General features: G+C 39.0%; 1 protein-coding gene across 3 annotated transcripts in view; it reads left to right on the top strand.

Moving 5' to 3' along the window:
• TMOD3 (tropomodulin 3) overlaps positions 1–26,624 on the top strand; it is an 89,423-nt gene that overhangs the window by 37,255 nt on the left and 25,544 nt on the right. For all 3 annotated transcript variants that reach the window (XM_082841311.1, XM_082841310.1, XM_082841312.1), the window contains 2 exons: positions 1,892–2,085; positions 6,899–7,055. In XM_082841311.1, coding sequence (XP_082697437.1) covers positions 1,960–2,085; positions 6,899–7,055 — 283 coding nt within the window. In that variant the 5' untranslated portion in view covers positions 1,892–1,959. The remainder of the gene's footprint in view (positions 1–1,891; positions 2,086–6,898; positions 7,056–26,624) is intronic.

The raw sequence follows: 26,624 nt of genomic DNA on the forward strand, positions 1-26,624 counted from the left end.
TGGCAAGTGGGGGCTACTCTTCCTCGCAGTGCGCGGGCTTCTCATTGCGGTGGCTTCTCTTGTTGTGGAGCATGGGCTCTAGGTGCGTGGGCCTCAGTAGTTGTGGCGCATGGGCTCAGTAGTTGTGGCTCATGGGCTTAGTTGCTCAGTGGCATGTGGGATCTTCCTGGACCAGGGCTCGAACCTGTGTTCCCTGGATTGGAAGGCATATGCTTAAACCACTGCACCACCAGGGAAGTCCTGTGCCACCTTCTTTAAAATTGCATTTTACGGTTAATATATTTGAAAGTGCTGGTACCTTCTATTGAATCATCTCCTCAGACTGTATTATTTTTAATTGAGAAAATTCACTCTCAGGATACTTGGTAAGCTTCTTGTCTTAAAGTTGGAAATACAAAGGATGTTTACCAAACTTAGTAATGACAACAATGATAATTATGTGTTCAAAAAAGCGAAAAAAATCCAGGGTAACTGCTCAACCAATGAAGTGCCAGTAGAACAGGTGTAAGCCAGACCTGTCTTGGGCAATTACACAAAATGCCTGCAATTTAACATCTGCATAAGCACAGGTCTGATAATTTGCTTGTTATTGGTCGCAGATGCTTGCTAGCTGACAGACCCCTGTGGTGAACCTTCCTGTCTTCATAGGAGATGAAAACACATAAAAGGGTCCATAAAATGTTACTAGTTTGAGGAGGAAAATGTATTAGTTAAAATATTAAGATGGGAAAACTTGGGAGAAGGCAGTAGAAAGTATATCCAAACTTTGAAGTGCTGGGCGTTTTACAGCCAAGAAAAATTTAGCCAAATCAGGAAGTCTAAGGATTATTTCTTATTCACATAGGAACATTTTATGAGGCAAATGATCTACATATATGGCTAGAATTTATAGAAATACTTCATTTTTACTTCATGCTTTTTGCAGTACTTATTTTAAGTATTTTTTTTTTTCCTATAGAATAGTCCTGCTATATCTGGAAAGATACTGCTTTTTGAGTCACTTCATAGCTGTTTGGGAGGGATGAACATGGTGAGGAAATGGTGAAGATCCTTTCCTACCACCAGACCCTCCTGACCAATCTTGCCAGTCAGTGGATGACATATCCCAGCATGGTTTTGAGTATTTTGCTGAAACCTTTTCAGAATGCTATGTTTTTTTCCTTTAAAAATGCCTTTTCCTAATAAGAATGCTAGTATGTATTGGTTAGAATACATCGAATATTTCATATTTAAAAAATCAGTGCACTTTCTTCAGAATTTTCTTTTATTTCAACTTGTAACCTAGATTACTTTGCCAAATAAATGTATTGTTTTCATAATGCAACAAAATATAAATTAGAAGAAAAAATGCAAAAATTTTTTTAAATGAACCTTTTCAAAAAATGTTTTTTCCAATGGCCATTCCTTCCATGGAGAGTATATTAATATCTCCCCTATATTAATATTGAGTCAGAAAATAATGTTCTAAGCAATTTATAGGAAAACAAGCATGCCTCAAACATACTGTGCTTAAACAAAGTATTCTGGTACTGGTAGCAATCATTTGAAAGCAATTGATGGAAAAAATTATATTTTGGTACATAGTTCTTCCCCCCTAAAACTCAGTTATCGGGAATCTAAATTCTGTCAAATAGCTGTTTTAATGGATTTCAATTTTATTCTCTCCTCCCCCTCTTTTTTCCCAGTGTGGCTTTTTGTTTTTGTTTGGTTGCTTTTTGTCAACAAAAGACAAAAGGTAAAGACATTGAATGATTCATAGGCAAGGGTAGTGTGTGATATGTAGTCAAAGAATATGTGACACATGGAAATTACATTTCATTTAACCTAAAATAGATCTAACTAGGTGGGGATGACTTAATATTTTAAATGTTTTTGTTTCTTCTCTCCATAGCTTTAAGAAAAAAAATAAGAAGTCACTTCCAACTGTACTGAATAGCAAAAATTAAGTGACTGCAAACCATGGCACTATCGTTCCGGAAGGACTTAGAAAAGTACAAGGATGTTGATGAAGATGAACTCCTTGGGAATCTATCAGAAATAGAACTGAAACAACTGGAAACTGTGCTGGATGATCTTGACCCTGAGGTAGGTGCTAGGCAATAAAGAGAAATGAAATAATTTTTCAAACCCTTTGATACTAAGTAGCTGCCTTTGAACAGTTAGCTTTTCCATGACTTTTCCCTGACACTGCTGTCCCCCTCCTCCTCTTTATCCAAATGACCTTTTGGCCTCCTTTCCAGTACACCCACTTCTGCCTGTTATCTCTAATGACATGACTGTTCTAAACTATTTTCTCCAACATTTTTATTTTCAAACATCTCCTGAAATTTTCTTCCCTTTAAGAAATCTTTTCTCTCTGGGCGGGAAGAATGTTTTTGGTAAAATGCAGCAGATGATTAGCTCTTTGACATACGCCAGCCTATATGCCTCTTCAGGGCTTCTGTACCAGGATGGCTGCAGTGTAGAGAGTGTCTCTAGAGGATCCTTCATGACCTTAAATCTAATTATTACCTTTCTGAAAGATGCTGACCAAATTGGATCAAAGTTTCTAGTTATTGGTAGAATAGATCTAAGCAGACTCTGGGCAATACTGCAATCCATGTAGAGCAGACCTGAATATATGTATATATGTTTTATTTTGCAATATGGCTGTTGCTGACCTTATGCATTACATAAGGCTAAGGTGGAGACCCTTGACCCTGGAATTGTTAACCCCTGGTATGTTTGGAGCGGTTGTTGTGGCAGGGTGTGTGCGGCTGGGAGGCAGTGAGGGGAGAACACTAAGGTTGTGGCTGCTTGATCTGAAGGTAATGGCAATTTGCTAGGCTGCTTTTCTTTACCACATTTTATTATGACAAGACATTGACTTTAAAAAAAAAAGACATTGACTTTTAGTGCCTTTTAAGGACTGTGGTAAGAGTTTGTTTTATGAAAGTGTTCTTGTCACTACCACACATTTATTTCCTGCTAGAAGGTTTTCTAATTTATATTGAGAATTACACTCCTTTTCTCAGCATTACTTTAGCACTTGGGTAATGTGTCAGTACCACTGATCAAATCCCTTAACCATAATGGTTACTATAAGGAAGATTTTTCAGTGCACCTAAGTCTGTGGGGTAACTCAGAATAACAGTGCTGTTTTGCATGTCACAGCAGTATCTGCTCCAGGCAGTTCAGCCTATCAGACCTATTTGAATCAAATGGTAGGAGCATAAGAGTTCATCTGGTCCAGGGTTTCTCAGCCCTGGCGCTGTTGACATTTGGGGCTGGATAATTCTTTGCTGTGGGGCTGCCCTGTACATTGTAGGGTGTTTTGCAGCATCCCTGGCCTCTACTCACAACATACTAATAGAATACCCTCCTGATTTAAAATGTACCTGGTCTGGTGAGATACCATACATGGAAAGTTCCTTGAAAGAAGCGTTTATTACTTTCAGTTCCCAACAGCAGGAGGCGCACCAAGCCACGCAGGGCCACATGGGGGAGCAGCTGGCTTGGTCAGGAGGTAGGAGTGAGGTGCAAGTGTGGCCCAGAACTTTTCTTGTGGTTTCCAAGGGAAGGAATAGGTGAGGCAGGGTGGGCAGATTTGAGCAAGTTTAGAATTGGATAGTTTGAATAATTTCAGTGGCTCTGGGCTACAGGAGTGGTCTCTAGTTGTCCAGTTCCTGGCCCTGGGCAGTTTAGGGCAGGGGAAGTATTGGCTTGGTGTGTGAAAGATGAAAGAGGTGGTCGGGGGTGTGGGCTCTGGATTGGCTGGTTTTCATATGAGAGGCACATGGCAGGGGGAGTTGTTTGCTATCCCTAGGAATTAGTTAGCCCTGGGAGGGGCAGTCTTTCCAGAATTAGCAAGGCCCCCAAGATGTCAAAGCATCATAAAATACAGAAAATTTAAAAAGTGATTAATATACCCTCCCCCCAACTGTGACAATCAAAAATGTTTTGGGGTATTGCCAATTGTCCCCTGGGGGATGAAAACACCCCCTGTTGAGAAACATTGATCTAGCGCTTGCCCTCTGTTTCACAGATGGAAAACAAGTTAGGTGACTTGCCTCAGTTATTACAATTAGGGAAAGAACTGAGACTAGATCCTTTACTACCTGATTGATCCCTGGCCGAGTCTAGTGGTCTTTCTGTTAAACTACCGTGAATCCCCTTTAACTCGTGCTTTATTCTATAGGTCTAAAAGCTGATGGCTTATATTTTCTTATTTGGAAATCCATGGCCTGCTTCTTGTATGGGGAGGCTTGGGTTCTAACTTCTGGATGTATTTTGCAGACTCCCCAACCCTAGTTGTAACTTCCCCAACCTCAGATACTGTTAGTTGAGACTAGAAGAACAGTGATGTTTACTGACAGCTTGCCACTTGTTGGGTGAAGTTTTTGGAAAGTGTTTCAGTAAAGGACCAGGGGAGACAAGAGGGCCAGGGTAGCAGCAGCTACTTCAACCAGAGGAACACACTGTACCTTCCAAAGTCTCAGAAGGTAGATAAGAGAAGAGCAGATGAAGTTTGTATATGGTGCTATTTTGTTGTATTTTGGAGGGCTATTTTACTTTCCTTACTCTGCATTCAATATATTTATTTGCTAACTTAACTGTGTTTTCTCAAAACTTCTGTCTCAAAAAGACAGCCAGCCAGCTTAGGCAAAAGGTATTTTTTCGTTTCTAAGACTGGGAATAAATTATTACAACAAAATTCCACTGCAAGGGAGAAGCATGTAATTTTCAGTGGCAGTCATTTTAATGAGATTTTTTATCTATTTGTTAAGTAATTATGATCCATTAACTTTCTTGATTAAAGTGTGCTTCTAATAAAGCTTAGCTCATAGCCTCCAAAGCCAGTTAGCTCTCATTTATTTTGTGGTCAAAGGCTGTTTTTTAAGGGCCAGGATTCCAGCTAACATATCTTTTAAAACCTGTATGTGTGACATGGGCTTGAACAGACAGGTGGTATAATGCAACTCCATTGTTACCACCATGAAGTAGCAGTATGTATATATGTGCCTTATTGATGGTGAAGGAAAGTAACTTATATTAATTTCCCTTAACGAGCATTTTTCTTTAAAAGTATTCTCAAATCTTTATTCAGTAAGTATTGGGGTAGGGGGCAACCTATAGATCTCAGGTACTATGCTAGGCTTAGGGATATGAGAGTGATCAAAACAAATGTGGTCTTTGCCCTCCTGACGTATAGTCTGGTAGGAGTGTGAGGAATTAGACATTAATCAAATAATCATGCCATATATAAGAGCATATAATGGGAGGTTAGGAAAAGCTTTCCTTGGGGGAATGGAGCTGCAGTCTGAAAAATGAGTTGCAAAAAAGGATGGACAGAGCATTCCAGGGAAAGAAGTATATGGCAAGTACAAGGGAGGAACAAGGGCTGATGTGGTTAGAATGGGAGGGTGTGTGAGATGAGGCTAGGATAACCTTAGTGGGTGGGAGTGAAGGTTGAAGAGTATCAGCAGCTGATCCAGGGAGACCAGTTGGGAGGCTAATGTAATAGTCTATCCCAGCTTGGATCATAGTGTAGACCAAAGTAATGGTATTGGAGATGGAGAAAAGTTAGATAGTTTTTAGGAAGGAAAAATGGATAGGACTTTTGATGGTTTGTTGAGAATGGATTCTTTATGTACAAGTCTTGTCTTGATTTCAAAGTCTGAGGGTAGAAATCTTGTGTTTCTTTATTATATTCCTATAGGCAATTTTGTGTTGTAGAAACATTTTTGGTGAATGGTTAGGAAAAACCTCTTTTGTATTTCATCTTGATAGGTGAGCTTTCTGTGTTATGCATACAGCATTACATGAGGAAAACACAAAGGCGAATTTTATGAAAATTATTGTGGATTTCAGCAAATGGCCAAAGTTGAAGTGCCATATTTTCTAGTTATAAAATGAGTATTTCTCATTATCATTATCCACATAAGATCCCTCTTTGTAATGAAAAATGATCTTATAACACCTAGGAGATTCAGCATCCTTGCCAATATTGTGAGGTGTTGTAGAACAGAGTTGGCCCTTTTGTGTAACTTTTCTGGCCGCCTCCCATTTTCAAAGCAAAGAATACTTGGGAATTGTGAGACAAGGTAGTATCACGATAGTCTTCGGTTTTTGACAAGCAAAAAGCTGCAGCTCACATTGTTTAGTCACCGCTTGTTATTCCTGGGCTTAGTGAAAATACAGAGTAGGGACTAAAAGAGACAACTTTAGTCCATTGCCTCTCACCCCTCCCCCACTCTCAGTTACTCCATGCACTCAAAAAGGCTGTACCCAGGTGGAAACCTAGGGATATAACTCTTGCCATGAGAATCTCTGAGTGTCTTGAGTAGCAATGACGGTGGTTGCTGCAGATACGTCCTAGTGCTGATATATACACACATACATACACACAGAAATTGAACCTTTGCATTTAAACACAAACAAGTAAACATTAATATCCTGATAGCCTACTGTATGATGTACATGTTTTTCTTCTGAGAAAGTCTTTATGATGAAATAGCAGACATTATGAAGGACTATGATGTATATAGTCATTTAACATTCTTTTGCAGTAGAATTATTTTCTATGTATACATATATGCTGAGCTGTTATTAAGCATTACAAACTATTTTTCATTACTGTCCCAGGATACTTAAAAAGTAAAGGGTGTTTCCTGCTAGTAGAATACTTTCTGAAGAAAAGGTGAATGTGCCTATTTTAATAATAATGTAAGTGAATTCTACCTAATTTTAAAAAACTTTGTTTGGAACACTTTTATGTTGCTGCCCTAAAACCCTGTAATGAAGTCTTTAATGCCTACATCCCATTCTAATCTATAAATCTTTCTTAGATGGTAACATCTGGACGTTATAGCATTATGATTCTTGCTGGTCATAATGGCCGATTCATTCTCTTTGGCAGAATGCCCTTCTGCCTGCAGGGTTCCGGCAGAAGAACCAGACATCAAAGTCTGCCACAGGGCCATTTGATAGAGAACACCTCCTTTCATATCTGGAGAAGGAAGCTTTGGAGCATAAGGACAGGGAAGACTATGTGCCTTACACTGGAGAAAAAAAAGGTAAGCACGAATTTTGAAGTCATTATTTGACAGCACTTGATTTTTCTTCTTACAGGTAGGACTGGAGAAAATATTTTTAAAGGTGCATCGTTGATAGCCTCAAAGATATGATACTGTTGACTTTAAAAATTATTAGGGGACTTCCCTGGTGGCGCAGTGGTTAAGAATCCTCCTGCCAATGCAGGGGACATGGGTTCGAGCCCTGGTCTGGGAAGATCCCACATGCTGCGGAGCAGCTAAGCCTGTGTGCCACAACTACTGAGCCTGCACTTTAGAACCCACGAACCACAGCTACTGAAGCCCGCATGCCTAGAGCCCATGCTCCACAACAAGAGAAGCCACTGCAATGAGAAGCCCACGTACTGCAGCGAAGAGTAGCTCCCGCTCGCCACAACTAGAGAAAGCAAGTGCACAGCAACGGAGGCCCAACACAGCCAAAAATAAATAAATAAAATAATTATTAGGTAATTTGGGCACTTCCTTTACATTCACCTACTTGGCCAATAAGTTCCTTGTTAATGATTTGTTAGTGGGGTTTTATTACACAGTGATTTTTAGTTCTCTTTAGAATTCTTTAGTTCTCAACTGTAACAAATATTAAAAGTGTACTGAGGTAAAATTTTAAATGCACTACTGTATTACAAAATGCAGTGATGTCAAAGTGGCACTCAATTCTAACTCCTGTCTTTAAAGTGGAATGCCATAAAAGAATTCAGGACATATTTTCAAAGACTCTTACCCTACAGCCTTCCTTATTAATTGTGATTCATAACCATTATAATTATAATTGTCAGTGCTTCATAATCATTACTTTCAGGAAATTCTTCTAGTCCAAGTCCTTCCCATTGCAGATTTTTTAAAAAAAATTTATTTTATTTATTTATTTTTGGCTGTGTTGTGTCTTCATTGCTGTACTCGGGCTTTCTCTAGTTGTGGTGAACAGGGGCTACCCTTCGTTGCAGTGTGCGGGCTTCTCATTGTGGTGGCTTCTCTTGTTGCAGAGCACGGGCTCTAGGTGTGTGGGCTCAGTAGTTGTGGCTTGCAGGCTCTAGAGCTCAGGCTCAGTAGTTGTGGCAGACGGGCTTAGTTGCTCCGCAGCATGTGGGATCTTCCCGGACCAGGGATCGAACCCGTGTCCCCTGTTTTGGCAGGCGGATTATTAACCACTGTGCCACCAGGGAAGCCCCCCATTGCAGATTTTGACCTTAGCTAGCCTCAGTGGAGAAGGAGTACAGCTATAATTTTGAAAGCTGTCTATATAATAACATTTAACATGAAGTAGGTTAAATTTCTCAGCTTTCAATACCGGTTGGCCTAAGAAGCCAGATTCTGCTTGCACTCGTATTTAAAATGCTGTGCATGGAACACTGGGGAATGGTGGCAGCAGTAGAGTTGATCTTCAGCTCTTCCAGGCGCTGGTTTTACATCTGAATCCTTAGTAGGCCAGGCAGAGAGAATGGTTAGAGCATAGTGCTTTTTCCTAGTAAGGCTTTAGCTTTTTATTTGGGAAGGAAGCCCTTCTGGCCACAACTCTGTTACATGGCTATCCCTTAGTTGCAGGGGAAGGTGGAAAATTCATTTTAGTATTCCCACCTCTGTAATAGACGAAGGTTGTGAATAGCTTTTGAGTAGGTATTCCACAAGGTCTGCCCATGCCTTTTCAAAATTATCATCCCCAACCCCTCTGCTCTTTTTATCGACCCCACTTCCCCTTATCTCTAGTTGAGAATCACTACCTTAGATACTTGTATTAGTCAGGGTTCTCCAGAGAAATAGAACCAAAAGGGTATGTGTGTGTGTGTGTGTGTGTGTGTAGAGGGAGACAGATTTATTTATTCATTCATTTGTTCATTCATTCCTTTTTGTAAAAATTGAGGTATAGTTGATGTACAGTTTATAAGTTTAAGGTATACAACACAGTGATTCACATTTTTAAAGGTTATACTTCATTTAGTTATTATAAAATATTAGCTATATTCCCTGTGCTGTACAGTATATCCTTGTACCCTATTTATTTATTTTTAAATATGTATTTATTTAGGCTGCGCCGGGTCTTAGTTGCGGCACACATGATCTTTAGTTACAGCATGTGGACTCTTAGTTCCGGCATGCATGCGGGATCTAGTTCCCCGACCAGGGATCAAACCCAGGCCCCTTGCATTGGGAGCTCGGGGTCTTACCCACTGGACCACCAGGGAAGTCCCTATCCTATTTATTTTATACATAGTGGTTTGTACCTCTTAATACCCTATCCCTATTTTGCCCCCGCCCCCTTTCCTCTCCCCCTGGTAACCACTAGTTTGTTTTCTATATCTGTGAGTCTATTTCTTTTTTGTTGTATTCACCAGTTTGTTTTATTTTTTAGATTCCACATATAAGTGATAACATGCGGTATTTGTCTTTCTCTGTCTGACTTATTTCACTAAGCATAATACCATCCAAGTCCATCCATGTTGTTGCAAATGGTAAAATTTCATTCTTTTTAATGGCTGAGTACTATTCCATTGTACACACATACCACATCTTCTTTATCCATTCATCTGTTGTTGGACACTTAGGTTGCTTCCATATCTTGGCTATTGTAAATAATGCTGCCATGAACATTGGGTTCATGTACCTTTTTGAATTAGCGTTTTTGTTTTCTTCAGATGTATACACAGGACTGGAATTGCTGGATCATATGGTAGTTCTATTTTTAGTTTTTTGAGGAACCTCCATACTGTTCTCCACAGTGGCTGCACCAATTTACATTCCCACCAAGGGTTCGTTTTCTCCACGTCCTCACCAACTTTTGTTATTTGTGGGTTTTTTTGATGATAGCCGTTCTGACAGGTGTGAGGTGATATCTCATTGTGGTTTTAATTTGCGTTTCTCTGGTGATTATGACGTTGAGCACCTTTTTGTGTGCCTCTTGGCCGTCTCTTTGTCTTCTTTGGAAAAATATCTCTTTAGGTCTTCTGCCCATTTTTTAATCAGGTTGTTAGTTTTTTTGATGTTGTGTTTTATGAGCTGTTTATATATTTTGGGTATTAACCACTTATCAGTCATATCATTTGCAAGTATTTTTTCCCATTCAGTAGATTGTCTTGGTTTCCTTTGCTGTGAAAAAAGCTTTTAAATTTAATTACATCCTGTTTGTTTATTTTTGCTTTTCTTTTGCCTTAGGTGACAGATCCAAAAAAATACTAAGATTTATGTCAAAGAGTGTTCTGCCTATGTTTTCTTCTAGGAGTTTTATGGTTTCAGGTCTTACATTTAGGTCTTTAATCCATTTTGAGTTTATTTTTGTATATGGTGTTAGAGAATGTTCTAATTTCATTCTTTTACATGTAGCTGTCCAGTTTTCCCAGCACCACTTACTGAAGAGACTGTCTTTTCTCTATTGTATATTCTTGCCCCCTTTGTCATAGATGAGTTGACCGTAGGTGCATGGGTTTATTTATGGGCCATCTATGTGTCATGCTCCTCAGGCCAAGCCTTAAAAGCCATGTTACAGTATTGTAGACATGAAGAAGGGCAAGTTTACCTTCAACAACTGGAGAACTTTGGTTGCAGAGCTCTGTTTTGAAATACAGCTAAAAGACGGCTCTTGACTTCTTAAAGCCACCCTGGAGCTCAGTCTTGAATTGGTTGGCCTTGGTTATTCGTAGTCACTAATATGCCTTCCTTTCTTTGGGTCTCATCCCCAAGATTTTGATCACATTCCAGAAGATCCTCAGAATAATTCATGTACATCGTATTAACATACCTTCCAATCAAGCTAAATGTGAATCCCCTCCTTAGCTCTGAGAATTCAGAAGCTTGTTTTTTTAAGCTGCCTCTCCAATGACCCTTTACCTGAACACTTGGGTTGAGTACCAGGTTTCTCACTTAATGGCTTATTTCACAGGAGATAGACTTTCGGATGGAGGATGCCTTCCCAGACAGAAGAGTTTCTCCTGGTTCTTCTTAAAACAGTTTGCAAACCTGTTAAGAAATAAAAGCATTTTACTTTTTTGGTGTGCTCAGACTAGTTAGAATCTGTAAAATGTGCCATTGTTCTCTAAACTAAATCATTTTTCATACTAAGATGACTGGTTTCAGAGTTCAGTCCCCAATGGCAGTATTAATTTTCTGTACCAGGGAATGTTATAGCGATTCACTCAGTTCCTTGAACTCCTTCCAAGTTATATGCCAGAATCTCATAGGGATCTCTCACTGTAAATTATTTTTAAAGATGACTACTCAATTCTCTTTTAAAAGAAAAATTGGGAACCACTAAAAGGAATAGTTATCCAACTACTTTCCTATATTCTGAGACTAAATGATGATTAATTATACTTGTTATTTTTTAACTTAAAGACACACTCTTTCTGGAGCTAAAATTATACAGAACTGGTATGACAAAAGGGAATACCCATAAAACTGAAAATTGGACATTTCATGATTTTTCTTTTTGACCATGAACAAAAACTACACACTCATGCCAAATTTCATCTTTCTAGATCATCTCTGACTGCCTCGAAAAGGCACTTGAGGGTTGTTATTATAGAGATATATTAGTAATTTCATTTTGTGATTTGTGAAATGGTTGTTTATAATTGTACATTTTACAGAATTAAAAGCATATGTCAACATCTGAGAGGGAGGAATTCATCCTAATTAGGTGAAATTCAAGGCATTATGTCTTCGATGCATTTTGGGAACATTTTGTCCTACAGTAATAAATGTGCTCCTTTTAATAACTGTAATTTTGTTGACAGCAAAAAAGAAGGTATTAGGCAGCTAATAAGGCACAGCTGACAAAAGATATATTAAGGATTGTTTTTAAGTGCATTGTTTACAGTAGAATCCACAATATACATCTGTTAAGTTCATCTAAATCTAACAAGCTCATGGTAGGAGTGGTATCATGGTATCAAGTAATCTTGGTAGAGATTAATGGAAATGTCTTTGCTATGAGCCTACTGTGTTCAAAATGTTGAGAAACTAAGTGTTTAAGAAAACTAAAACAATAACATAATTGCAATATAATGTTCCTTTTGCTTGAAGATATAATATTAAAATGTTGGGAAGCTTTTTACCCTTTTCTCCTTGAAATGTTGCAGAAGATGTAACTGAGGCATAGACCAAGGGTGAAGGAGAGTATTTATCCAGCTCTTTCTCATTCCTGAGAATGGTGAAAATGCAGAGTTCTGACTGGTTATTATTTCTCATCATATTTTTACATATCTTGAATATTCTGTCTCTAGGATAGATAAGGCTCAGAGCCTTGCCATGGATTTGACACTTAGAGAAATAATTGGGCCCAGTTTTTAATACTTCTTACTGACTCTCATTTTGCTTTGCTTTGCTTTGCCAGGAGTATTCCTCCCCACGTCTAACATCACACTTTACCCTTACCTAGCCTAAGACTTTTTTTCCCCTCACTGTCCCTTATTTCATAGACTAGAGCCTGCTGTACCTTGTACACTCTCTCCTATGCACCACCAAAGAACCCCTCCCTTTGAGCCACTGACACTCCTAGGTTGGGCTCCTCCCCTCCTTGAAGAGCATGCCTGTGCTCCCAGTTGGCCCTTGGGGTAGAGCCACCTATTCTTTCTGGTGGTTTCCCTTCGCCTCCTGGATAAAGGAATGCCCTTGGGTTTTCTTCCCAAGAATCTCCTATGCCCTGCTCTGCTTAACTAAAGGTGAATTTAACCAGATTGCCTTAAAGTAAGGGTTCTCATATACTTTCTAGATTATTTATTCACAGTTCCCTTAGCCTTCCAGAAAACTTACTATAGTCACTCTTCTGAAAGATGCTTCCCTCATCTTTCTGAGTACATGATTTCTTTTTGGAGGAAAGGCAGACTTGATTCCTTAAACCAGAAGGATCATAGTTATAAACTGCCTAAATCAGCAGGATTATGTAACTGCGAGTGTGCAGTTGGTTTCCACTACATTCAAGATAAAGATGGGATCTATTTTTGTACTCAAATTTCATAAATTCTAAATGTCCTTTATATACCTCTAAAAAGTGGTCTTATCAGGCACTGATATGTAGACTGGGCTATTCAAATTAGTCATGCAGATGCAGGCATCTCCTTTGGAGACTAGTCGCTGTATCTTTTGAATGATTCACTCACTACTCCTTTGGGGTGGGGAGTTAGCCTGATGGATTGTTCATGTTTTATGGGAAACTTTCCCTGTATAAACATACCCACTCTGGATATTCCTGTCCCTCCAACATGTCTGTATATAATTTGCATACCACAGAAGTTTGATTTTAATTGTTCCACAATCATACACTGTGAGGCTCTGTTATTAGGTTTTTTATTTTTTAATAGATCTTTATTGGAGTATAATTGCCTCACAATACCGTGATAGTTTCTGTTGCACAACAAAGCGAATAAGCCATATGTATACACATGTCTCCATATCCCCTCCCTCACGAGCCTCCCTCCCATCCTCCCTATCCCATCCCTCTAGGTCATCGCAAAGCACCGAACTGATCTCCCATGCTTTGCTGCTGCTTCCCACCAGCCAACTATTTTACATTCGGTAGTGTATGTATGTTGTTGCTACTCTCACTTCGCCCCAGCTTTGCCCTCCCCCCCATGTCATCAAGTCCATTCTCGATATCTACCTCTTTATTCCTGCCCAGCAACTAGATTCATCAGTACCTTTTTTTTTTTAGATTCCATATATATGTGTTAGCATACGCTATTTGTTTTTCTCTTTCTGACTTCACTCTGTATGACAGACTCTAGGTCCATCCACCTCACTACTAATAACTCAGTTTCGTTTCTTTTTATGGCTGAGTAATATTCCATTGTATATATGTGCCACATCTTCTTTATCCATTCATCTGTCGATGGACATTTAGGTTGGTTCCATGTCCTGGCTATTGTAAATAGTGCTGCAGTGAACATTGTAGTGCATATCTCTTTTTGAATTATGGTTCTCTCAGGGTGTACGCCCAGTAATGGGATTGCTGTGTCATATGGTAGTTCTATTTTTAGTTTTTTAAGGAACCTCTGTACTACCTTCCATAGTGGTTGTATCAATTTACATTCCCACCAACAGTGTAGGAGGGTTCCCTTTTCTCCACACCCCCTCCAGCATTTATTGTTTGTAGACTTTTTGATGATGGCCATTCTGACTGGCGTGAGGTGATACCTCATTGTAGTTTTGATTTGCATTTCTCTAATTATTAGTGATGTTGAGCATCTTTTCATGTGCCTCTTGGCCATCTGTATGTCTTCCTTGGTAAAATGTCTATTTAGGTCTTCTGCCCATTTTTTTCTTTTGTGTGTGTGGTATGCGGGCCTCTCACTCTTGTGACCTCTCCCGTTGCGGAACACAGGCTCCGGACGCGCAGGCTCAGCGGCCATGGCTCACGGGCCCAGCCGCTCCGCGGCATGTGGGATCCTCCCGGACCGGGGCACGAACCCGTGTTCCCTGCATTGGCAGGTGGACTCTCAAATACTGCGCCACCAGGGAAGCCCCCCTTCTGCCCATTTTTTAACTGGATTGTTTGTTTGACATTGAGCTCCATGAGCTGTTTGTATATTTTGGAGATTAATCCTTTGTCTGTTGTTTCATTTATAAATATTTTCTCCCATTCTGAGGGTTGTCTTTTTGTTTTGTTTATGGTTTTCTTTGCTGTGCAAAAGCTTTTAAGTTTCATTAGGTCCCATTTGTTTATTTTTGTTTTTATTTCCATTACTCTAGGAGGTGGATCTAAAAAGATCTTGCTGTGGTTTATGTCAAAGAGTGTTTTTCCTATGTTTTCCTCTAAGAGTTTTATAGTGTCTGATCTTACATTTAAGTCTTTAATCCATTTGGAGTTTATTTTTGTGTATGGTGTTAGGTAGTGTTCAAATTTCATTCTTTTACATGTAGCTGTCCAGTTTTCCCAGCACCACTTATTGAAGAGGCTGTCTTTTCTCCATTGTATATCCTTGCCTCCTTTGTCATAAATTAGGTGCCCATATGTGTGTGGGTTTATCTCTGGGCATTCTATCCTGTACCACTGATCTATCTTTCTGTTTTTGTGCCAGTACCATACTGTCTTGATTACTGTAGCTTTGTGGTATAGTTTGAAGTTGGGAAGCCTGATTCCTCCAACTCCATTTTTCTTTCTCAAGTTTGCTTTAGCTATTCAGGGTCTTTTGTATTTCCATACGAATTGTAAGATTTTTTGTTCTACTTCTGTGAAGAATGCCATTGGTAGTTTGATAGGGATTGCATTGAATCTGTATATTGTAGTATAGTCATTTTCACAATATTGATTCTTCCAATCCAAGAACATGGTATATTTCTCCATCTGTTTATGTCATCTTTGATTTATTTCATCAGTGTTTTATAGTTTTCTGAGTACAAGTCTTTCACCTCCTTAGGCAGGTTTATTCCTAGGTATTTCATTCTTTTTGTTGCAGTGGTAAATGGGAGTGTTTCCTTAATTTCTCTTTCTGATTTTTCGTTGTTAGTGTATAGGAATGCCAGAGATTTCTGTGCATTAATTTTGTATCCTGCAACTTTACCAAATTCATTGATTAGTTCTAGTAGTTTTCTGGTGGCATCTTTAGGATTTTCTATGTATAACATCATGTCACAGGCAAACAGTGGTGGTCTTACTTCTCCTTTTCCAATTTGTATTCCTTTTTCTTTTCTGATTGCCATGGCTAAGACTTCCAAAACTATGTTGAATAATAGTGGCGAGAGTGGACATCCTTGTCTTGTTCCTAATCCTAGTGGAAATGCTTTCAGGTTTTCACCATTGAGAATGATGCTTCCTGTTGGTTTGTCATATATGGCCTTTATTATGTTGAGGTAGTTTCCCTCTAAGCCCACTTTCTGGAGAGTTTTTATCATAAGTGGGTGTTGAATTTTGTCAAAAGCTTTTTCTGCATCTACTGAGATGATCATATGGTTTTTATTCCTTAGTTTGTTAATGTGGTGTATCACACTGATTGATTTGCATATATCGAAGAATCCTTGCATCCCTGGGATAAATCCCACTTGATCATGGTGTATGATCCTTTTAATGTGCTTTTGGATTCTGTTTACTAGTATTTTGTTCAGGATTTTTGCATCTATGTTCATCATTGATACTGGTCTATAATTTTCTTTTTTGTGTGATATCTTTTTGTGGTTTTGGTATCAGGGTGATGGTGGCTTTGTAGAATGAATTTGGGAGTGTTTCTCCCTCTGCAATTTTTTGGAAGAGTTTGAGAAGGATTGGTGTTAGCTCTTCTCTAAATGTTTGATAGAATTCACCTGTGAAGCCATCTGGTCCTGGACTTTTGTTTGTTGGAAGATTTTTAATCACAGTTTCAATATCAATACTTGTGATAGGTCTGTTTATATTTTCTAATTCTTCCTGGTTCAGTCTTGGAAAATTGTACCTTTCCAAGAATTTGTCCATTTCTTCGTTGTCCATTTTATTGTCATATAGTTGTCTGTAGTAGTCTCTTATAATCCTTTGTATTTCTGCAGTGTCAGTTGTGATTTCTCCTTTTTCATTTCTAATTTTATTGATTTGCATCCTCTCCCTTTTTTCTTGATGTGTCTGGCTTAGGGTTTATCAATTTTGTTTATCTTCTCAAAGAAACAGCTGTTAGTTTTATTGATCTTTGCTATTGTTTTCTTCATTTCTATTTCATTTATTTCTGCTCTGATCTTTATGATTTTTTTCCTTCTACTGACTTTGGGTTTTCTTTGTTCTTCTTTCTCTAGTTGTTTTAAGTGTAGGGTTAGATTGTTTATTTGAGATTTTTCTTGTTTCTTGAGGTGAGATTGAATTGCTATAAACTTTCCTCTTAGAACTGCTTTTGCTGTGCCCCATACAGTTTGGGTTGCTGTGTTTTTGTTGTCATTTGTTTCTATGTATATTTTTATTTCTTCTTTGATGTCTTCAGTGATCTCTTGGTTATTTAGTAGCGCACTGTTTAGCATCCATGTATCTGTGTTTTTTACAGTCTTTTTCCTGTAATTGATTTCCAGTCTGATAGCATCGTGATCAGAAAAGATCCTTGCTACGATTTCAGTTTTCTTAAATTTTCTGATGCTTGATTTATGACCCAAGATGTGATCTGTCCTGGAGAATGTTCCATGTGCAGTTGAGAAGAAAGTATATTCTGCCACTTTTGGGTGGAATGTTCTATAAATATTAATTAGATCTATCTGGTCTCTTGTGTCATTTAAAGCTTGTGTTTCCTTATTTATTTTCTGTTTGGATGATCTGTCCATTGGTGTAAGTGGGGTATTAAAGTCCCCTACTATTATTGCATTACTGTCGATTTCTCCTTTCATGGTTGTTAGCATTTGCCTTATGTATTGAGGTGCTCTTATATTGGGTGCAAAAACATTTATAATTGTTATATCTTCTTCTTGGATTGATCCCTTGATCATATGTAGTGTCCCTCCTTACCTCTTGTAACAGTCTTTACTTTAAAGTCTATTTTATCTGATACGAGTATTGCTACTCCAGCTTTCTTTTGATTCCCATTTGCATGGAATATCTTTTTCCATCCCTTCACTTTCAGTCTGTATGTGTCCCTAGGTCTGAAGTGGGTCTCTTGTAGACAGCATATATATGGGTCTTGTTTTTGTATCCATTCAGCCAGTCTTTGTCTTTTAGTTGGGACATTTAATCCATTTATATTCAAGGTTATTATCGATATGTATGTTCCTATTCCCATTTTCTGAATTGTTTTGGGTTTGTTTTTATGGGTCTTCTTCTTGTCTTCTGTTTCCTGCCTAGAGAAGTTTCTTTAGCATGTGTTGTAAAGCTGGTTTGGTGGTGCTGAATTCTCTTAGCTGTTGTTTGTATGAAAAGCTTTTGACTTCTCCATCGAATCTGAATGAGATCCTTGCTGGGTAGAGTAATCTTGGTTGTAGTTTTTTCTCTTTCATCACTTTAAGTATATCCTGCCACTCCCTTCTGGCCTGCAGAGTTTTCACTGAAAACTCAGCTGATAACCTTATGGGGATTCCTTTGTATATTATTTTTTGTTTTTCCCTTGCTGCTTTTAATATTTTTTCTTTGAATTTAATTTTTGTTAGTTTGATTAATATGTGTCTTGGTATGTTTTTCCTAGGGTTTACCCTGTATGGGACTCTCTGTGCTTCCTGGACTTGGGTGACTATTTCCTTTCTCATATTAGGGAAATTTTCCACTCTAATCTCTTCAAATATTTTTTCAGACCCTTTCTTTTTCTCTTCTTCTTCTGGGACCCCTATAATTCGAATGTTGGTGCATTTAGTGTTGTCCCAGAGGTCTCTGAGATTGTCTTCAATTCTTCTCATTCCTTTTTCTTTATTCTGCTCCTACGCAGTTATTTCCACCATTTAGTCTTCCAGCTCACTTATTTGTTCTTCTGCCTCCGTTATTCTGTTATTGATTCCTTCTAGTGTATTTTTCATTTCAGTTATGGTGTTGTCCATCTGTTTGTTTGTTCTTTAGTTCTTCTGGATCTTTGTTAAACATTTCTTGTATTTTCTCAATCCATGCTTCCATTCTATTTCCGAGATTCTGGATCATCTTTACTATCATTACTCTGAATTCTTTTTCAGGTAGATTGCCTAGTTCCTCTTCATTTGTTTGGTCTTGTAGGTTTTTACCTTGCTCCTTCATCTGTGACATATTTTCTTGCCATCTTTTTTTTTTTTTTTTTTTTTAATGAATGGGATTATGTTCCTGTTTTACTGGTTGTTTGGCCTGAGGCTTCCAACACTGGAGTTTGTAGGCTATTGGGTAGAGCTGGGTCTTGGTGCTGAGAGAGGAAGTCTGTGAGATCTCACTCCGATGAATATTCCCTGGAGTCTGAAGGTGTCTGTTAGTCCAGTGGTTCAGACTCAGAGCTCCCACCGCAGGAGCTTCCACCCGACCCCGTGCTAGCAAATCAAGATCCTGCAAGCCGCATGGGGTGCCGAAAAAAAAAGAACAATAACAAAGTAAAAAAAAAAAAAATTAGAGTAGGAAACTAACAGATATGTTAGAAAGAATGTAAAAATAAAAATATAGATGAATCAACAAGTGGAAGGTACATCAGTACCACAATAGTAAAAAAAGAGGAGGAGGGAAAAGAAAAATAATAATAAATAAGAGGAGCGGGGGAAGGCCTTGGCTGTGGAGAGCAGGGCCTAAGCAAGGGCGAGGTTTGGGTGGTGGGCAGGGCCAATGCTCAGGACACAGCACTGGAAAAGGCCCTGGGGGCTGTGTGGGGTGGGGCTTAGGCTCAAGGAACTGAAGGGTCCCAGTCTCAGAGGGCAGGGGACCTCACCTGGGAGTGCAGCAGGCTTCCTGGGCTCTAGTGGGTGGGGCAAACGCCCTCCTCTCCTCTCCTGCTCCTCCGGTCTGGGGTGTGGGAGGGCCCCTCCCACCTGCGTCTCCTGATCTCCCTGGCCTCCCTCCTATGCCCCCAGGACCCATGTGGCCTGGAGGGGGCTTTGAAAAGGTGGGGAACCGGCTTGGGAGCTCAGCAGGCTCCCTGGCCCCAGTGGTCCAGGCGATCACCCTCCACTCCTCTCCCGCTCTTCCCAGAGAGTCCCTCCCACCTGCCTCTCCTGATCTCTCCAGCTTCAGGGTTGCCGATCTTGTCTGGCCTCTACTTCTCCTCTCCCCTAAGTCCCCCTACATCCTACTGGTTCACTCTGGGGTTCCTCCCATCTCCTTGGGGGTTAGAGTCCTCCATCAGCGGCCGGCACATGCCCTAGTTGTGGGGAGATGCTAACTCCTTGTCCTCCCACACCACCATCTTGACTCCTCCCCCCATGTTTTTTCTTTTTAGTTGATTTAAGCTTGTATATCCTCTTGATGCATTGCCCATTTTATCATTATGGAATGACCTTCTTTATCCCTGGTAATATTCTTCGCTCTGAAATCTACTTTGTCTGATATTAATATAACCAATCTTGCTTTCTTCAGATTAGTGTTAACATAGTATATCTTTTCTATTTGTCCCATCAGTTCTTTGTTCTCTTTCCAACTTTTTGTTTGTTTGTTTCATATCTTCCATGTCTCTATATAATATTTTGAACATATGGAATATAATTATAATAACTGTTTTAATATCCTTACCTGCTGATTTTATCATCTGTCATTGCTAAGTCAGTTTTGATATATTGATTTTTTTTTTCTCTTCCTTACGGGTCGCATTTCCCTGCTTCTTTGCGTGCTGGTAATTTTTTTATTGGATACCAGACATTATGAATTTTAACTTTTTGGGTGCTGGATATTTTGATACCCCTATAAATAGTCTTGAGTTTCATTCTGAGACAAGATTAAGTTATATGGAAACAATTTGGTCATTTGATCCTTTAGGGTCTTGCTTTTCAGATTTGTTAGGTGGGACTGCAGCAGTTCGGTCTAGGGCTCATTATTTCTCCACTACTGAGGCAAGACTCTCCTGAGTTCTCTACCCAGTGCCCTGTGAATTATGAAGTTTTCCAGTCTGGCTGGTGGGAGCACGTTCTATTCCCAGGCCTGCACGGGCCTGTGCACTGTTATTTCTAATTTTTTCAGATGGTTTTTTCCTTCGCCCAAGGTAGTTTCATCATACACATGTGCTGCTCTGCTGAACGCTAAAAGGCAGCCCTCTGCAGGTCTCCAGAGTGCACTGTGTAACTCTGTCCTCTCTGGCACTCTGTTCTATAAACGCTGGCTGCCCTTGTCTTTCTGGACCTCAGCTGTGTCTCTTTGGTTCAGATAGTTCCCCAGGCTCTGCCTGGGTTCTGTTCTCTGTGCTGCAGCCTGGACACTTTCCTCCAGACAGTAACCTGGGCAGTCATGGAGCTCACTTTGTTTCTCATCTCTCAGGAATCACTGTTCTTTTTTGCCTGATGATCAGTGTCTTGTAAACTTTCTTATATTTTGTCCATTTTGGGGTTGTTTCAGTCATGGGTAAATCCTGACCCTATTACTCCATCTTGACCAGAAGTGGAAGTCTCCAGAATCATATACAATAGATATCCTGTTTCCCCAACTAGAGTATAAGCTCCTCAAAGTAAAGAATCTCATATTTCATTTTCCTTATGTTATCTTTCTAGATCATTATCTAGTATATACAGGCTCACTAAACATTTGTTGAATAAAGAAGCATTTTTTGGTGATCATATTGTAGTATTGAGCAGGTGTCATGGGTGCTGTTGGGTCAAACCAAAAATGCCTTTCCAGTATCTGCCCCCTCATCCTTTGGTTTGGTTGATTTGAGGTTTGTGCTCTTCCTGTCAAAAGGATATCCCAAAGCCCCCTGTGGAGATTATAGTGGCCTAGTTCCCTTAAATCTTTTCTGGAACAAGGTAGCTTATAAACATACACATAGTAAAATTAGCTAGGGCCTTTCACTTCTGTAGAAATGAAATAACTAAGAGACTGCTCTGTTTCTAGTTATTGTACTTTTTTTTTTTTTTTTTTTTTGTGGTACGCAAGCCTCTCACTGTTGTGGCCTCTCCCGTTGTGGAGCATAGGCTCTGGACACGCAGGCTCGGCGGCCATGGCTCACGGGCCTAGCCGCTCCGCGGCATGTGGGATCTTCCCGGACCAGAGCACGAACCCGTGTCCCCTGCATCGGCAGGCGGACTCTCAACCACTGCGTCACCAGGGAAGCCCCTAGTTATTGTACATTTTATATACTTAGCAAGGATGGGACCATGACTAAGATAATTCTTAACCTTGTGGTAGCTGTAACTTGATATCAGAGCAAAAGAGATGAAGACTTGTGAAGAAAGGTCCTGGCAATAAAATTGTTAACATGGTTCATACTATCTTACTTATTTTAGAACAATAACAAGGATCTTGGCAAGATATTCCTTGTTTTTTTTTTCTCCTCTTGGCACAAACACAGGTTTGGATAAATGCCATGCATTTAAGCTACCATTATATGAATTCTTATCTTGGTTTATTCTATTTCCTTAGCTGCCATTTTGTAGTTACAGAAACATTACTGAACTCTTTCAACATTCTTAGCAACCAAGAGTCATAGCCCTGTTTTTGTTTTGTTTCATTTGGGGGTGGCAAGCATATCTTTTCATACTTGTCTGAGAGATTTTTTCTGATCTTGTCATTGCTTATTTTCATATTTTGCTACACTGTAAAGAACTGTAATTTCAGTTTTTAAAAAATCCAGTTTTAGATGTTGCTTTGTTAAATAAGGTATTTAGATAGAATGCTGTGTACTGAAGAATAGAAGTGAATAACCATTTTTTAAGACATTATGTTATTTCAAATAAATACAAATATTAAAAGTTATAAGTCAGAGCTTTTAGAACATATTTCAAGGAGAGGAAAAGTAAAATTAGATCAGTACAGGAGTACTCATCCTAATCTTTTCAGAGCTGTAATTATACAGATTAGCACTTTATCAACATGAGTAGGTAAAAATCAGAATCATGTAGGGAGCTTTTTCAAAAATATCCATGCCTAGTCAGTGTTCATTTTCTGAGTTTAGGAATCACTGATATAGGGCTTCCCTGGTGGGGCAATGCTTAAGAATCTACCTGCCAATGCACAGGACATGGGTTCAAGCCCTGGTCCAGGAAGATCCCACACGCTGCGGAGCAACTAAGCCCATGTGCCACAACTACCGAGCCTGCGCTCTAGAGCCCGTGAGCCACAGCTACTGAAACCCGCACGCCTAGAGCCCGTGCTCCGCAACAAGAGAAGCCACCACAATGAGAAGCCCACACACCGCAACGAAGAGTAGCCCACGCTCGCCACAACTAGAGAAAGCCCGTGCGCAGCAACAAAGACCCAACTCAGCCATAAATGAATGAATGAATGAATGAATGAATTTTAAAAAAAGAATCACTGATATAGATACTTGGAACTTTATGGTTTTCCAGTCCTCCTGGGTTGTTTGTTTTGGAAAACTCTCTGTGTCTCTCTCACGTACACATGCAAGAAATTCCAGAGAAAATAAGAATAACTAATTAACATGTGTCTATTGCGTTTACTGTATACCAGTTGCTTTATATATGTTAAATCATTTTATCAGAATGAGACTGAAATTTCTATAAAGAATAATCCATGATTTTTAAAAAAACATATCAGAAGAAAGATGATCATAATAAAATGGTGTACTAATTTTGTTAACAGATGGTTTTGGATAAAAGCAGTATCAAATTTACACATTTCCCTACCCTCTGCAAACACACACACACGCAAACACACACACACACACACACACACACACACACACACACATAATACCTATATGTCGAATAAAAGCTGAACATTTCACTCATCCTGCAAGACATTGAGGGCACAAATCACATTAACCATTATAATGGAGATCTATTTATCAGCATCTCTTAGTAATTAAGATTTGTAACTTAAATCTAATTTATATGAGACTAATTTAAATTAACACGCATGTTTAGAAATGCATTTTCTGTTAATATGGAATCAGTCAAGCAGTTTGCTAATTATGTATTTCCCAGAGAACAGCTGATTTTAACTAAGAAGCACAAGCACTGTCTGGCTGAATGCGTTTAAGGTGCAACTCACATCATAAAATTTACCCATTTAAAGTGTACAGTTCAATGGTTTTTAGTACATTCACAGAGTTGTATAACTATCACCATAATCTTAAGTTTAGAACATTTTTATCATCCCAAAAGGAAACGCTGTTCCTATGAATAGTCTCCATTCCTCACTCTATTCTCCAGCCCCAGAAAACCGCTAATCAACTTTCTGTCTCTAAATTTGCCTATTCTGGACATTTCAAATAAATGGAATCATACAGTATGTATTTATGACTGACTTCCTTCACTTAGCCTAGTGTTTGGGAGTTTCATCTGTGTTTTAGCATGTTTCAGTGTTTCATTCCTTTTTATGGATGAATAATATTTCACTGTATGGAAACACACACTTTGTTTCTCCATTTATCAGTTGATGGACATTTGGATTGTTTCCACTTTTTAGCTATTATGAATAATGCTGCTGTGAACACTTGTGTACAGTTTGCTATGTATACCTACTAGTGGGATTGCTGGGTCATTTAGTAACTATTTTTTAACAATTTGAAGAACTGCCAAATTGTTTTCCAAAGTGGCTGCACGATTTTACATTCCCACCAGCAATGTATTAGGGTTCCGATTTCTCCACATCCTGGCCTACTCTTGTCTGTCGTTTTGATTATAGCCATCTTAGTAGGTGTGAAGTGATAACATACTTTGTGGTTTTGATTTGCATTTCCCTAATGACTAATGGTATTGAGCATTTTTTCATGTGCTCTTAGACATCTTATATCTTCTTTGGATAAATGTCTCTTCAAATCCTTTGCCTATTTTTAAATTGGGATGTCTTTTTATTACTGATTTTTGTCAGTCAATCAAAATATTTGATTTATTATTGATAAACACTTTTTATATAGTCTAGATATGTTTCTTTTCAAATATGTGATTTGAAATTTTTCTTCTCTCATTCTGTAGCTTGTCTTTTCATTTTCTTGGTGGTATCATTGTCCCACAAAATTTTAGATTTTGATATAGTTCAATTTATGTATTTTTTTCTTTTGTTGTTTGTAATTTTTTTGTTTTACAATAACCTTTTAAATTTTATTTATTTATTTATTTTGGATGCATTGGGTCTTTATTCCTGCACACAGGCTTTTTCTTTAGTTGCAGGGAGCAGGGCCTACTCTTTTCATTGTGGTGTGTGGGCTTCTCATTGCGGTGGCTTCTCTTGTTGTGGAGCGTGGGCTCTAGGTGCACAGGCTTCAGTAGTTGTGGCACACGGGCTTAGTTGCTCCATAGCATGTGGGATCTTCCTGGAGCAGAGATCGAACCTGTGTCCCCTGCACTGTCAGGCGGATTCTTTTTATTTTTTATTTATTTTTTTGGTTTTTTTTGTTGTTGTTGTTTTGGGGTTTTTTTAACATCTTTATTGGAGTATAGTTGCTTTACAATGGTATGTTAGTTTCTGCTTTATAACAAAGTGAATCAGTTATACATATACATATATTCCCATATCTCTTCCCTCTTGCATCTCCCTCCCTCCCACCCTCCCTATCCCACCCCTCTAGGTGGTCACAAAGCACCGAGCTGATCTCCCTGTGCTATGCAGCTGCTTCCCACTAGCTATCTATTTTACGTTTGGTAGTGTATGTATGTCCATGCCACTCTCTCACTTTGTCCCAGTTTACCCTTCCCCCTCCTCATATCCTCAAGTCCATTCTCCAGTAGGTCTGTGTCTTTATTCCCATCTTGCTCCTAGGTTCTTCATGACCTTTTTTTTTTTTTTCTTAGATTCCATATATATGTGTTAGCATACGGTATTTGTTTTTCTCTTTCTGACTTACTTCAGTGTGTATGACAGACTCTAGGTCCATCCACCTCACTACAAATAACTCAATTTTGTTTCTTTTTGTGGCTGAGTAATATTTCATTGTATATATGTGCCACATATTCTTTATCTATTCGTCTGTTGATGGACACTTAGGTTGCTTCCATGTCCTGGCTATTGTAAATAGAGCTGGCAGGTGGATTCTTAACCACTCTGCCACCAGGGAAGTCCTGTTGTTTGTAATTTTGTTGTTATATCTAAGAAATCATTCCCTAACTCAAGGCCATGGATATTTACTCTTAGGGTTTTTTTTTCTCAGTTATAGTTTTAGCTCTTACATTTAGGTCTGTAATTCATTTTGAATTAATATTTGTGTGTGGTATGAAATATAGGGGTCCAACTTCAACTTCTTTTGCATATAGCTATCCAACTGTCCAAGCACTATTTGTTGAAAAGACAACTCTTGCTCAATCGAATTGTCTTGGTATCCTTGTAGAAATTCAATTGACCATAAACATGAGTTTATTTCTGGGTTCTCAATTCTATTTCATTGATGTAAATGTCTTTCCTTGTACACCATAACACTATCTTGATTACAGTAGCTTTGTATTTAGGTTTTTAAAAAATTATTTATTTATTTTTGGCTGTGTTGGGTCTTCGTTGCTGCGTGCAGGCTTCGTCTAGTTGTGGTGAGCGGGGGCTACTCTTGGTTGCGGTGCGTGGGCTTCTCATCGTGGTGGCTTCTTTTGTTGCCGAGCATGGGCTCTAGGCACGCAAGCTTCAGCAGTTGTGGCTTGCGGGCTCTAGAGCGCAGGCTCAGTAGTTGTGGCACACGGGCTTAGTTGCTCCACGGCACGTGGGATCTTCCCGGACCAGAGATTGAACCCGTGTCCCCTGCACTGGCAGGTGGACACTGGGTCACCAGCGAAGTCTTGTATTAAGTTTTGAAATTGGGAAGTGTGAGTCGTTCAGCTGTTCTTTTTCAAGATTGTTTGGCTATTCTGGGTCTCTTGGATTTCCGCATGAATTTTAGAATCACCTTGTCACTTTCTGCAAATAGCTGAGATTTGTTTAAGGGGTTAAGTCTATAAAGAGTTTGAGGAGAACCGCTTAAGTATTCATAATACTAAACTTAAGTTCTGCCTATTTTATCCTTTCTTACAAAAGTAATTTTCTTTACTTCTAATTTTCTATAACAAGATTTTATATATACGCATTGAAGTATAATTCTTACAGTGTATTCATGTTTAATCATGAAGAAATATGAAGTGATTACTTTTTGTAGTGTTAAAAACATAATACTGTATAAGCTAAAT

The sequence above is a fragment of the Leucopleurus acutus genome (assembly GCF_964270905.1).
Source record: "Leucopleurus acutus genome assembly, chromosome: 1".
Classification (NCBI taxonomy): domain Eukaryota; kingdom Metazoa; phylum Chordata; class Mammalia; order Artiodactyla; family Delphinidae; genus Leucopleurus; species Leucopleurus acutus.